The sequence below is a fragment of the Anolis carolinensis genome, chromosome X (assembly GCF_035594765.1).
Source record: "Anolis carolinensis isolate JA03-04 chromosome X, rAnoCar3.1.pri, whole genome shotgun sequence".
Classification (NCBI taxonomy): domain Eukaryota; kingdom Metazoa; phylum Chordata; class Lepidosauria; order Squamata; family Dactyloidae; genus Anolis; species Anolis carolinensis.
Genome location: NC_085847.1, coordinates 966,855 through 982,524, shown reverse-complemented (window position 1 = coordinate 982,524; position 15,670 = coordinate 966,855). Strand labels below are relative to the sequence as shown.

Below are 15,670 nucleotides of genomic sequence, written 5' to 3'. Positions count from 1 at the left end.
AATATTGCAATATTATTAGTAATATTGCATGTAATATAAATATACAATTATAATAGTGAATTATAATTATTACTACATTGTATTACATCATAATATTATTATTAATATTACATGTATATACAATATATTATAAGTATAGTATAATATTATTATATATTATTATATCATTAAATTGATACGGGAGACATGGTGGAAAGATGTCTTCCTGGCCCCGTCTTCTTCATTCTGGTCCAGAATGGCAGTTAGACCTTGCAGGGGGTGGGGTGGGGTAATATTATATATAATATTATAATAATATATTATAATAATATTATAGTATATTACATTACATATAATATTGATAAAAATATTATAATGTTATACAATATAATACTACTAATAATACCATATAATAATATTAATTATATGTTATATATTACATATAATATTACAGTATAGTGGTATAGTTCAATATAGTAATATATAATGCTAACATTGTGCTATGCTAATAATATAATATATTGTATGTACCTACAGCTGCTCTGAGTCCCCTTCGGGGTGAGAAGGGTGGGATATAAATGTAGTAAATAAAGGTCGTAAATAAATAAATACATAAATTTAGACTTAGGCTCTCCCAAAGTCTGAAATGACTTGAAGGCACACAACAACAACATCAACAATCCTAATTAACTTGACTATCTCATTGGCCAGTAGCAGGCCCACACTTTCCATTGAAATCCTGATAGGTTTATGTTGGTTACAATTGTTTTCATTTTTAAATTGTGTATTGTTCTTTCATTGTTATTGTTGTTTTGCACTACAAATAAGACATATGCAGTGTGCATAGGAATTTGTACGTATTTTTTTTTCAAATGATTATTCGGCCCTTCAACAGTCTGAAGGATTGTGGACCGGCCCTCTGCTTTAAAAGTTTGAGGACCCCTGATCTATATGCACCAATGCAAGATGTTGACGAACACATCTACTGTCAGCCGGATACCATCCTATCTGAGATACTTAAGGAGGACAAAATCCTCCTCCAGTACTTTCTAGTCTTTTATCAAAGAAAATTCCAAAGACTCGACTATAAGTCTGTATTGTTTTCATATTGTCTCCTTCTAGGAACATGAGGTGGAGAAAATGTTCACCCTGAAAGCAGGGCGCCTGCCAGTTGCAGATGTCAAGAATATTATTTTCTTTGTCCGGCCAAGGCTTGAGCTCATGGATATCATTGCTGAAAATGTACTCAGGTAGAGCAGGATTTTGGTTTTTATCTTCTTCCTTGGGCAGTGAGGAAATGTACGTTGGTTATTTCTGTTGAGTTGGAACTTGTATATTCCTCGTTTTGGTTTAGCTTGTGTATTAGTGAGTACCCTTGTGTATTAAACTCTTGTGCTGCTGAACTGCTGACCTGAAGGTTGGCAATTCGAATCCTCGAGTCGGGATGAGCTCCCATCTGTCAGCTCCTGCCAACATAGTAGTTCGAAAACATCCAAATTTTGTTGATGTTTTAATAGTTGGGAGCCCCTCCCCTAAGTACTAACAGCTATTGGATGACCAGCTTCATTATAATTCTATTCTGAATGTTATTAGGTTCCTTTCATCGGGGTATTTTAATCTAATGATTTTATCTTATATTGCTGCTATAGTGTCCCCCCCCCCCCCCCCCCCCACACACACACCTTTGAAGTTGACTGAATTGCATTGGTGGTCGTTTGATATTATTTTTGTTTTAACTTCTGTTTTATCATCTTCTTGTGTTTTAAACTGTATATTGTTAATGTATTTGCGCTGTTACTTTCGTAACATTGTGAGCCGCCCCGAGTCCCCACGGGGAGATGGTGGCGGGGTATAAATAAAGTTTATTATTATTATTATTATTATTATTATTATTATTATTATTATTATTATTATTACTAGTTGCCACTCTGGGGCCAGAGTGAAGAAGGGGGGCCAGGAAGACACCATTCCACCATATATCTCCTGTGTCAATATAAGAATATACAGTATATACTCGAGTATAAGCCAACCTGAATATAAGCCGAGGCTCCTAATTTTACCACAAAAAAACTCGGCAAACATTGACTCCAGTATAAGCCGAGGGTGGTAAATTTCAGAAATAAAAATAGATACCAATAAAATTACATTGATTGAGATATCAGTAGGTTAAGTGTTTTTGAATATTTACATAAAGCTCTAATTAAAGATAAGACTGTCCAACTCTGATCAAATCATTATTCTCATCTTCTTCAATGTAAATGTGCTTATTTGTCCTTTTAATAATAAATAGAGTAAAATAATTCATGTAATAATAAATAGAGTAAAATAATAAATGTAATAAGATCAGAGTGAAATAATGAATGTATTAATAATAATAGAGTAAAATAATAAATGTAATAATATCAGAGTGAAATAATAAATGTATTAATAGTAATAAAAATAGAGTAAAATAAATGTAATAGTAGCAACAATAATAGAGAAAAATAATAAATGTACCATATATTCTCGAGTATAAGCTGACCCCAAATATAAGCCAACCAGGACCCTCACCTGAGTATAAGCCAAGGGGGGCTTTTTCAGTCTTAAAAAAAGGGCTGAAAAACTAGGCTTATACTCGAGTATATACAGTAATACTAATATTATGCTATACTAATAATATAATATATCGTGTATACATATAATATTGATAATAATATTATAATGTAATACAATATAATAATACACTATTATAATTGCATATTATATATTACATGTAATATTACTAATAATATTGCAGTATAGTGGTCTAGTACAATATAGTAATATATCATGCTTAGTTTGTGCTATGCTAATAATTTAATATATTGTATGTACATATAACTTGTAAGCCGCCCTGAGTCCCCTTCGGGGTGAGAAGCGCGGAATATAAATAGTGTGTATTATTATAGTGACAGTTCCGATGAAGTGGGGCCAGACTACTGAGAGCCAGCTTATTGGTCTGACTTGTCCGTTCCTGTGTCCCCTAACACGTCTATTTCTCTCATCCCTTTTCAGTGAAGACCGGATCCGTTGCCCACAGCGAGATTTCCACATCTTGTTTGTGCCCCGTCGCAGCTTGTTATGTGAACAGCGGCTGAAAGATCAGGGTGTCCTGGGCTCCTTCATTCACAGAGAGGAGTACAGTCTGGACCTCATCCCATTTGATAGCGACCTGTTGTCCATGGAATCTGAAAGTGCCTTTAAAGTACGTGTTTATTTCTTTACAAGATACTGGTTGTCTTACTGGTTTGCTTTAGTTTGTTTTTAGGAACATAAGAAGCAGATCCATCCACTTCAGCCTTCTGTTTACAAAATGGCAGAAGAGTTGCCTGTGGTTAGCTGACCAGCAAAACATGAGGCAACCCACCCTTTCCTTGTCACAATCCGCAACATTTGATTTATAGGGACACCCTACTTTTAATATTGAGGGATATATATATATATATATATACACACACACACACACACACACACACACACACACACACTCACACACACACACATATATATATATATATACACACACACACTCACACACACACACACACACACACACACACACTAGCTGTGCCCGGCCATGCGTTGCTGTGGCGAAGTGTGGTGGTATGGGAAATAAAATACAGTAGTCTCACTTATCCAAGCTAAACGGGCTGGCAGAACCTTGGATAAGCAAATATCTTGGATAATAAGGAGGGATTAAGGAAAAAGCCTATTAAAGATCAAATTAGGTTATGATTTTACAAATTAAGCACCAAAACATCATGTTATACAACAAATTTGACCTTGCCAGTACAGTAGAGTCTCACTTATCCAACGTTCTGGATTATCCAACGCATTTCTGTAGTCAATGTTTTCAATATATCATGATATTTTGGTGCTAAATTCGTAAATACAGTAATTACTACATAGCATTAATGTGTAATGAACTACTTTTTCTTTCAAATTTGTTGTATAAAATGATATTTTGGTGCTTAATTTGTAAAATCATAACCTATTTTGATGTTTAATAGGCTTTTTCTTAATCTCTCCTTATTATCCAACAAATTCACCTATCCAACATTCTGCCGGCCCATTTATGTTGGATAAGTGAGACTGTACTGTATTTTAAGATGGCCATGATAGGTGCATGTATTGTGTATTTATATGTATATTTTTTTTATCAATGTTTAATGTATTTAATTTTAATTGATTGAATTGCCTGCAATATTTTTAGATTATATTTTATTGTTAGCTGCCCTGAGTCCCCAATGGGTGAGAAGGATGGGATATAAATATTGTAATAAATAAATAAATAAATATGTGTGCCTAGTTTGGTCCCGATCCATCATCGGTGAGCTTCACATCAGTGAGATTCAACTCCCATCATTCTTTGGCAAGCAACCAGTAGTTAAAGTTGGTCATGATGGGAATATGTACCATGTTTGGTTCTGATCCATCGCCGGTGGGGTTCACGGTGCTCTCTGGACGTGGGAGCCAGCTTGGAAAATACATACAAATTAGATAAATAGATGCAAACATATTCTGGAACCCGTCACGTGAGGTTCAGGTGTCTCCTTGAATTCTACAACAATCCTATTTGCAATGGAATGCTGACTATTGTTTATGTTCCTTACCGCCTGTGTGTCTTTCCTTTACAGGAGTGTTACTTGGAGAATGACCAGACCAGCCTTTACCACGCAGCTAAGGGACTCATGACTCTCCAGGCCCTTTATGGAACAATCCCACAGATCTTTGGGAAGGGAGAGTGCGCACGGGTAAGGAGGAACGGGATTTCTAACCTGGCTTTCCTTGGGTGCTGAGAAGTGCCAGTCATGCTGGAGTTTTCTCTTTCCTCCAAAATGTTAGTCTATAACAGTGATGGGTAACCTATGACACGCGTGTCAGCACTGACACGCCTAGCCATTTTTGCTGACACGCTGCTGCATGCAGATTGATTGGATGACTAATGTCTTTTGTGGCCAAATTGGGTGTGATTTGGTCCAGTGGTTTTGTTGTTTACTCCATGGGAATTATACACATTACATTTTTATATCTATATATATAAAAGGGTAATGAAATTTCGGCCTAGGACAAAACAACAAAACTACACAGCCCAGAAACACTAAACTTGGCAGCACAACCCCTCATCCATGCCTCTATGTTCATACAACAAAAATAAAATAAAAATAAAATCCTAATTAGAGGGAGGGGAATAATTGTTTTTTATCCAATTGCTGCCAGTTAGAAGGCTACGCTCCACCTACTTGGTCTCCTAGCAACCCACTCAGCCCAGGGGACAGGCAGAGTTAGGCTTCACTTAGGCCTCTTCCACACTCTTCCAAAATACAGATTATCTGATTTTAACTGGATTATATGGCAGTGTAGACTCAAGGCCTTTCCACACAGCTATATAACCCATTTATAATGGACTTAATGTAAGGTAAAACCTTTACCCTTTACCTTAACTACCACCAATTCCTCAATACTTTATTTCCCATACCACCATACTTCGCCACAGCAGCGCGTGGCTGGGCACAGCTAGTGTGTGTGTGTGTGTGTATGTGTGTGTGTGTGTGTGTGTATAATTTCTATTATTACTGTAGTATATTATCATATTACTATTATATTATTCATTGCTCATGACTACATTGAAACTAGAATAGTGAGAAATCAGCATGGAAACTGCAAGAGGTACCATAGATTGTTGTACATGGAAATAAGGGTAGTAAATAGTTTTTGATTTATTGAATACAGTTATATATTACAATTATGTATTTTTGTTATTGAAACTATACATATTGCGAAATTATGGTTTTTTTCTCGAAGTGACACACCAGGTTTTTTGGTGAATTTTGACACACCAAGCGCAAAAGGTTGCCCATAATTCGTCTATAACATTACTATTGGAAGGGAGACATGCATGTGAAAAACTGTCAAAGTTTAGGCTAGGAATTCATTGGCTCCTAATGGGTGGAATCCATTTGTCTCCAGCATGTAGCAAATATGATGATCAGGATGAAGCGTGAGTTCTCTGGCAGCCAGAATCCCATCTTCCCGGTCTTCGATACCCTCTTGCTTCTTGACCGCAATGTAGACTTGATCTCACCACTGGCCACCCAACTGACATACGAAGGGCTTATTGATGAGATCTATGGCATTCAGAATAGTAAGTATGATAGGAGCATGACAAAATTAAGTGTGTCTGGATGGCTTCTGGAATGTATTTTGACATTTCCTATTAGAAGTTAATCTTTTAAGACCAGATCATACAATAAATATATTCTTGTTGTTGTTGCTTTATTATTTTCAGGAAATGACTTATTTTTTCATGTACAATCTACATTGATTCATGTATGACAATCTACTTGATCCAAATCCAGTCATATTATCTTCTACCAGAACACTGTCTTAACTCTCCATCATCACTCTCCAAATATTATCCCTTAAGTACAGTAGAGTCTCACTTATCCAACATTTGCTTATCCAACGTTCTGGATTATCCAGCGCAGTCTGCCTTTTAGTAGTCAATGTTTTTGTAGTATTATTTTTCTCTATTATTTTCTCTATTATTATTGGTATTATTACATGTACAGTAGAGTCTCACTTATCCAAGACTCGTTTACCCAAGCCTCTGGATAATCCAAGCCATTTTTGTAGTCAATGTTTTCAATACATCGTGATATTTTGGTGCTAAGTTCATAAATACAATAATTACAACATAACATTACTGCGTATTGAACTACTTTTTCTGTCAAATTTGTTGTATAACATGATCCTTTGGTGCTTAATTTGTAAAATCATAACCTAATTTGATGTTTAATAGGCTTTTCCTTAATCCCTCATTATCCAACATATTCGCTTACCCAACATTCTGCGGCCCGTTTATGTTGGATAAGTGAGACTCCACTGTATTAATAATTACTGTCAATATTTATTAATATTTAAGTCTATATTTATTAATTATGTATTTATTTATTTACATTATTTATACTCCGCCCTTCCTTCTCACCCCGAAGGGAACTCAGGGCTGATCACAGAACATAATAATAATGATAATAATAATAATTATTATTATTATTTATTTATATACCGCCCTCTCTCCCTGAAGGGACTCAGGGCGGTTTACAAAAAAGATACAGACATACAATACACAACAATATAAAAACATATTATTACACGAAAATAAAATTTACATTAAAATAACGATCAGTAAAATCACAGCAGCTTCCAATTGGGGTCAATAATGTCGTAGGTAACATAGACCATGATCAGGAAAAGATGAGACTGTACAGTATATTTCACAACATACACATGCGGCAAACATTCAATGCCGTTTTTATACACAGGCAAGACAGACAATTAAACATAGCTTGAGATATATGTGTGTGTGTGTGTGTCAAGCTATGTTTAATTGTCTGTCTTGTCCGAGCACAAGCTTCCAAGAAGCCGAAGATGGGAAAAGCCTATATAGGCTTTTCCCATCTTCGGCTTCTTGGAAGCTTGTGCTCGGTTCTGGAAACAGGGGGATGCTGTCGCTCCCATCTTCCCGCCAAAGACCTTTGTTTGTAGCTTCCTCCTTTTGATCAAATGACCAGCATTTCCTTATGGGTGCCTTAATAACTCTCTGCTTTCTACAACTAGCCCATCGGTCGTATCAAAACATTTAACACATAGACATACAACTCACGGTACAACAGAAGTTAAAATAAACAAGCTTTTAAGGTCCCGATCTTGTCATATCTGCATCACCTTTACAGTTTACCCCTGCTTTCAAGTGGCCCCTATCTATTCACATTTTGTTTTCGAACCGCTAGGTAGGCTGAAGCTGGGCTAAAGGTCAGGGCTTCGAACTGTCAATAATTTGACTGACAAGATTTATTGCATCTTGTGGTTTAACCCTTTATTATTAATATTAATATTTTTATTTTACAATCCTATATTAATCCTATATTAATATTATTTCATTTTATAATTCAATACATCTGGCATGTGTTGCAATAGATTTACTACTGATAAATGTGTCCGTCTGGCTGATGATCTTGAACTGGGGCTTGGTTTTGCTTTTGTCTGATTTTTGGGGGAACATTTTGTTCCGGATCCCTCTCCGTGCCTGCTTCAAAGAGCTTAGGACAACTCTCTTTCCTTGCCACCTGTCTTTTGGCAGCTTATGTGAAACTCCCTCCTGAAAAGTTTGCTCCCAAGAAACAGGGGGAAGGGGGCAAGGACCTCCCCACGGAGCCCAAGAAGCTGCAGCTGAATTCGGCCGAGGAGCTCTATGCCGAGATCCGAGATAAGAACTTCAATGCCGTTGGCTCGGTGCTGAGTAAGCGGGCCAAAATCATCTCGGCCGCATTTGAGGTAATGGAACGTCACCGTTTTATCTAGCCATCTCAAGCATGGATCTGGAGGGGGGGAACTTTTCCTGCTTAGCCTTAGACATGTTTTAGGTTTGAGAGGTCAGAGTTTACGCTTTGTAGTTGGCCACAGGCAAAATGCCTGCAAAGGCTTCTAAGCATGGTTTGGGGTTGGCAAGTTCCCCACTTCTGCCAGGAATCCATGATTGAAGATTTAGACCAGGGGTCCCCAAACTATTGCCCGGGGGCCGGATGCGGCCCTCCGAGGTCATTTACCTGGCCCCTGCCCTCAGTTTTATAATATAATATACTGGCTGTGCCCAGCCACGCGTTGCTGTGGCGAAGTATGGTGGTATGGGAAATAAAGTATTGAGGAATTGGTGGTAGTTAAGGTAAAGGGTTCTCTGGGCTGAGTGGGTTGCTAGGAGACCAAGTGAGTGGAGCTTAGCCTTCTAACTGGCAGCAATTGGATAAAAACAATTATTCCTCTCCCTCTAATTAGGACTTTATTTTTCTTTTCTTTTTGTTGTATCAACCTAGAGGCATGGATGAGGGCTTGTGCTGTCAATTTTCAAGGTTGTGGGGTGTTTACTTTTGTTGTTTTGTCCGCTGCCGTGATGCCATCACTCTTTTATATATATAGATTGTATATACATATATTGATAATAATATTATAATGTAATACAATATAACACTAATAATAATACCATATAATAATATTAATTATATATTATATATTACATATAATATTACTAATAATATTACAGTATAGTGGTATAGTTCAATAAAGTAATATATAATGCTAATATTGTGCTATGCTAATAATATAATATATTGTATGTACATACAGCTGCTCTTAAGTCCCCTTTGGGGTGAGAAGGGTGTGATACACATGTAGTAAATAAATGCAGTAAATAAATAAATAATAAATAAATACATTTTTAGACTTAGGCTCGCCCAAAGTCTGAAATGACTTGAAGGCACACAACAACAACAACAACCCTAATTAACTTGACTATCTCATTGGCCAGAAGCAGGAGCACACTTCCCATTGAAATCCTGATAAATGTATGTTGGTTAAAATTATTTTTATTTTTAAATATTGTATTGTTCTTTCATTGTTCTTCTTGTTGTTGTTTAGCACTACAAATAAGACATATGCAGTGTGCATCAGAATTTGTTTTTTTTTTTCTTCAAATGATAATCCGGCCCCTCAACAGTCTGAAGGATTGTGGACCGGCCCTTGGCTTTAAAAGTTTGAGGACCCCTGATTTGGACTATAACATTATGCAACATGATTTTTGTTTCTGGGTTATAAATATCATTTCCTAATTGGTTCTATCATAAAAACATGGGAAAAGTTTATTATAACCGCAGAAACTTTGTTTCTGTAGTCTGCTTTCATCAAGGAAAATAACAAACTTTTCCGTTTCGGGTTATAGAAGGATTAAAAACAAAGTTCCTGGAATTGAACAACGACTTTCCAAGTAACCGCGCAATTAAACAGGATATGACACTTTCAAACCAGGAACAGAAATTTTGCAAATTTTGCTGGATAGTGTAATTTTCCTCAAAATGCAAGAGGCTATTTTGCAAATCATCAGAAACGCTTTTGATGGATATTATGACAGACAGAATGGATTGTTAAGGTTGCTGATTTTGCCCAAATTGCCAGTGAACGTAGATTCTAAAAGATAAATCAGCTGAAGATGTTTTGAAAGAATGGAAACCATTTATGGACTTTTTGAGTAATCAAGACATCTAACAATGCAATAATCTGTGGTTATGGTTACTAATAACACTTAACAACGGTCGCTAGTTTTGCTTAGCTGGGTCTCTTAGGGTTGAATAATATGTTTCTCTTTGGGTTTTTTCCCCCTTCTTTTGGAGTTTTGGTCGGCGGAGTTAGAGTTCCATTGTCTTTTCATCAGCCAGTGTTTAGTGGATTAGTTGAATTATGGTTTTAGTTTTGGGTCTTAATTTAATGTCCACGTTTTGTTAAGTGTTCTGTCCCTGCAAGGTTATTGACCCAGCCCTTGCTCTAAACTTTAGACCCAGGGTCGCCCTACACAACAGGTACACAACAACAACCACAATCCTGATCAACTTGACTCTTTCATCAGCCAAAAGCAGGCCCACAACTCCCATTGAAATACTGACAAGTTTATGTTGGTTAAAAGCGTTCTTCATTTAAATATTGTATTGTTCTTTTGTGGGTTTTCTTTTTTGCATAGGAATTTGTCCATGTTTTCTTCAGACTATAGAACGGTCCCCTAACAATGTGTTGTCAAAGGCTTCCATGGCTGGAATCACAAGGTTGTTGTCCATTTTCTGAGCCCAGAAAACGCACAACAACCCGGTCCCATAACAGTCTAGGGGAGCGTGAACAAGCCCTCGACTTAAAAAATTGGAGGACCCCTGCTTTTGACACTCGGTGCATAAAAGCTCTGGCTGCTTTATAGCCTGTTTTGCTTTATTTGACTGCACTTGTATTAACCACTTATCCCTCAAAAGTGATGTTCAAGGATTCTAATGACGGTGGTAGCGATGAGAGTAGTAATAATAATAGCAGTAATGATAATGATAATAATACAGCCGTGTCTTTCAGCGGCTTCGAAAGGCCAGGCAAAGTGCACTAGCCCATTGAGCCAGGGGGCCCACATGGAGCCAGAATATTAATGCTTTTTATGCTGGAGGGAAGGGGGAAAAAACACAAGATAGTCAAATATAATAGGCGATAATGAAACAGCCGCTTGTGGAGAGTGGTGGGCTTATTAATGGCCGACTTCATTATTGGCCTCCTGCCTGGGCTTGCCTTTCACACCGTTATACCTCAGCCAAGTTCTCCACTTTTAACCGAATGTGTTTGGGTGCGCGGGGTGCTGTGAGAGAAGCTGACTATGCCATGCAAACCTCTGGATTGTCTTTATTAATTGGTCATGACATGCCTCTGGGAGTTCGTTTGGCTCCTGAGATGGAAAGGTTCTTTATTCAAGAAGCAGATGATCCTTTCGCCTGTCGCTAGATTGGACCACTTTAGAATATTTAGGACTTGCTTGTCAATTGGCATTCTCAGAGACAGGGACAGAATTCAAAAAGGGACTATCAGGTGAAATGAAGAAAGTGGCACAAATCAGGAAAATGAGTGCTGCACAAATCTCGAGCCACTTGATCTACTAGACTTCATCAATTCTGAGATGTACTTTCCCTACTATATAAACATCTCGAAAAACGGTGTGTGTCTTAGAATTGCAGGTGTATATTATGGATGTATTTTTGTTGGTACTAGTAAAATGGTAACGGTGTTCCATGACCTCGGAGGTGTCTACGGATAATGCCAGCTCTTCAGCCTAGAAATGGAGATGAGTACCAACTCTCAAGAGTCGGACAATTTATATGAGTCAATGGGAGGAGATTTGGGTAAAGAAATTAAGAGATGCATACGCTACGGAAATTAAGGAGAATTGGTACAAAATGTTTTACATGTGGTACCTGACTCCGAACAAACTGGCAAAATATAACAAAGGGGAAATAACAAATAAGTGTTGGAAATGTGGGAAGAACAACGGCACCTTCATCCATATGTAGTGGGAGTGTAAAAGGATTTTAAAAAATTTGGAATGAGGTACAGTAGAGTCTCACTTATCCAACACTTGCTTATCCAAAGTTCTGGATTATCCAATGCATTTTTGTAGTCAATGTTCTCAATATATTGTGATATTTTGGTGCTAAATTCGTAAATACAGTAGTTACTACATAGCATTACTGCGTATTGAACTACTTTTTCTGTCAAATTTGTTGTATAACATGATGTTTTGGTGCTTAATTTGTAAAATCATAATGTAATTTGATGTTTAATAGGCTTTTCCTTAATCCCTCTATTATCCAACATAATCGCTTATCCAACGTTCTGCTGGCCCGTTTATGTTGGATAAGTGAGACTCTACTGTATATAAAGAAATGACAAAGATTTTGCAAAAACAGTTTGAATTCAAGCCAGAATGTTTTTTATTAGGAATTACTGATCCTCACATTGATACAAACACCAATAAGATAATATTCTACCTGACTACTGCGGAAAGGATAGTATTAGTGCAGAAATGGAAAGTTGAAGAAATAGCCAGCACGGAAAAATGGCTCAGTAAAGTGTTAGATCTACTTACACAAAAAATGGCTCAGGACCGAACATTACTTAACAACGAATTGGAAACCGTTGATAGAATACTTACGAAAAGAGAAAATAAATACCTATGTAAAGTTTGAATAATGAAAATTGCCAGGGCAAAGTTATAAAGTAATTGTATTGTAAACTAAACAGTTACAAAGGATAAAATACGTGGATTAAAAGGAAAAATAAAACTGAGCCACATCAGTCTCTGGAAGTATTAAAAATACTATAACAACGGTGTACATGTTTATGTTGTGTTCTGGTTTTTTGTGAGTTTTTTTTTTCCCCTTCTCTTGTAACGTGGTTTCTTGGTGGGCTCTTGACCTGGCTGGGATTTCTGGGGACCCCAGCTTGAGAACCACTGATCTACATCCTCCCAGGTCTTGGTCCACTAGATTCTCCACTGTGCCACACTTTTTTGATGAGAACATGAGTGGAAGAGGATACCATTACTGGAGGCTTTTCTAGGAAATGGTTCATAGGACCAGATTGACATCTGGTGTTTCGTTGGGTAGTTCATATATGTTGTAAAGCAAATTAGGGACATTGGGATCTTCAGTAGAGTTTAGGGCCATGTTTCATGGCAAAGAAAACTTGAGACGTTGGGTAGGGGGATGAGACTTCTCCTTGGGCCCCAGACAAAGCAGACAAAAGCAACGGAAAACGTACATCCCAGTTCTTTTTGCCTCTGCGCCCGCAGAGATCGACTTGTAACTTCTGTGGCTGTGGGGTTTGTTGTTGTAGGAAAGGCATCATGCGAAAACGGTGGGAGAAATCAAGCAGTTTGTTTCACAGCTGCCCCACATGCAGGCGGCCAGGAGCTCCTTAGCTAACCATACTTCGATTGCGGAGCTCATCAAGGATATCACAAGTGAGTCTTCCCGCTTTTCCGTTCCCCTCCTGTGATTTTGGGCCTGCTTTTCAGGGGGTTGGTTTGTTTCTGACAACGTATATTATTCCTAGAGGCATGTGGCTAGTTGTGGGCAGATTGGAGGGGCTCTGGCTGACTTAGGGGAGGCCTGGAGGGTGGCAGTCGGCACAGCCCCATTCACGGTTGTTCTTGCCTGTGTGTTTCCTTCAGCATCAGAAGATTTCTTTGATAACTTAACAGTGGAGCAAGAGTTTATGTCAGGAATAGACACTGATAAGGTAGGTAAACATTCTATGAAATTGTTCAAGTCCCACTATTCTTTGGCCTTCTTTCATATATGTTGTCGAAGGCTTTCATGGCTGGAATCACGAGGCTGCTGTGAGTTTTCTGGGCTGTATGGCACAGTGTGTTAAAGCGCTGAGCTGCTGAACTTGCGGACCAAAAGGTGCCAGGTTCAAATCCCGGGAGCGGAATGAGCGCCCGCTGTTAGCCCCAGCTCCTGCTAACCTAGCAGTTCGAAAACATGCCAATGTGAGTAGAACAATAGGTACTGCTCTGGTGGGAAGGTAACGGCGCTCCATGCAGTCATGACTTTGGAGATGTCTATGGACAACGCCGGCTCTTTGGCCTAGAAATGGAGATGAGCACCAACTCCCAGAGTCAGTCACGACTGGACTTAACATCAGGGGAAACCTTTACCTTTACCTATGGCCATGTTCCAAAAGCATTCTCTCCTGTCGTTTTGCACACATCTATGGCAGGCATCCTCAGAGGTTGTGAGGTTCCTCACAACCTCTGAATATGTCTGCCATAGATATGGGAGAAACGTCAGGAGAGAATGCTTTTGGAACATGGCCGTACAGCTCAGAAAACTCTCAGCAACCCACTTCTTTCATACATTTATTGGAAGTAGAATTTGTTTTTGGCCCATTTGAATTGGATCTGAGTAATTGGCAGTCAGTGTTTAGGATTGGGGAAAAAGCCTACAAGGAAAGCAGTACAAAAACTAGATTTCTGAGCCTGTTTTGCACCTGTTTATGCCTATTCCTACACATGAGAGGTAAATATTATGTTCTAGCTCTTTGAGACCATGGGTTTTTTTTTCTGTTTAGGTCAACACTTTCATTGAAGACTGCATTGCTCAGAAGCATCCTTTGATCAAGATTTTGAGGCTGGTTTGCCTGCAATCAGTCTGCAACAGTGGATTGAAGCAGAAGGTCCTGGATTATTATAAGAGAGAGATTCTCCAGGTTAGAGAAGCCAGGAGGGGTTTATTGGGAGAACGTCCTGCGGGGAGGTTGGTGGAGTGTCTCAGGCCCTTCATGCCGAATGCTGTGTGTTGTCTGGAGTGGGCAAGGCTCGGGAAGAAAAGCTCCCTTGGCGACTATCAAGAACCTTTATTTATTTGCAGGGGAGGGACGGGGACAGAACTAACATGCCCAAGTCCTTTTTCACTCCACTTCTTGAAACTTCCACAGCACGAGATACAAGGGATTAAATAGTTGGGCATTAGCTTTTGAGTTCTTTTGAGCATAGCAGGGGCTTGCTGCCAAGGGAACGTGGTGAGGAGCGCGTTGTTAGAGAATGTAAAAGTGGCTGGCTTTCATGGACTTTAGAATTAAACTGGCCAGTCTTGAAAAACATAATTTTCTTTCTTCAATTCTTGCAGATTAAATGAATCCAAAAACATAATTTTCCTTCTTTGCAGCTTAGATGAATCATAAACCAACTTGGTTTATATATATATATATCTCATTGGAGCTGTAGTTTAATACACACACATATGCGTCAATTAAACTACAGATCCAATGATGCTAAAATGTAATTGACACACACACATATGCGTCAATTAAACTACAGATCCAATGATTCCAAAATGTTTTTTTATTACAGACTTATGGCTATGAGCACATATTAACTCTAAACAATCTAGAAAAAGCGGGTCTTTTGAAAGCCCAGTTGTGTAGTCGAAACAACTACCCCACAATTCGGAAGACTCTCCGCTTGTGGATGGATGATGTCAATGAACAGGTAAGTGTGACCCTTGGCCTCGTAATTCTGTCGTTGCAAAGGTGCTCTTCACCGACTTCCCATTTCCTTCCGACAGAATCCCAACGACATTTCCTATGTGTACAGTGGTTACGCGCCTCTGAGTGTGCGCCTGGCGCAACTGTTGGCCCGCCCGGGATGGAGGAGCATAGAAGAGGTTCTCAAGATGCTCCCTGGCCCACACTTCGAAGAGAGGCAGCAGCTCCCGACAGGGCTTCAGAAAAAGCGTAAGTCGCCTTGATTGTGCAATTG

At 38.5% G+C, this 15,670-nt stretch overlaps 1 protein-coding gene across 1 annotated transcript in view; it reads left to right on the top strand.

The window, feature by feature from the left end:
* Positions 1-15,670, top strand: part of vps33a (VPS33A core subunit of CORVET and HOPS complexes) — a 38,387-nt gene that overhangs the window by 20,289 nt on the left and 2,428 nt on the right. Inside the window, exons 3-12 of the mRNA XM_003226868.3 lie at positions 1,102-1,229; positions 3,013-3,202; positions 4,635-4,751; positions 5,968-6,142; positions 8,141-8,334; positions 13,243-13,369; positions 13,580-13,647; positions 14,482-14,619; positions 15,263-15,400; positions 15,477-15,645. Of these exons, the coding sequence (XP_003226916.1) occupies positions 1,102-1,229; positions 3,013-3,202; positions 4,635-4,751; positions 5,968-6,142; positions 8,141-8,334; positions 13,243-13,369; positions 13,580-13,647; positions 14,482-14,619; positions 15,263-15,400; positions 15,477-15,645 (1,444 nt within the window). The remainder of the gene's footprint in view (positions 1-1,101; positions 1,230-3,012; positions 3,203-4,634; positions 4,752-5,967; positions 6,143-8,140; positions 8,335-13,242; positions 13,370-13,579; positions 13,648-14,481; positions 14,620-15,262; positions 15,401-15,476; positions 15,646-15,670) is intronic.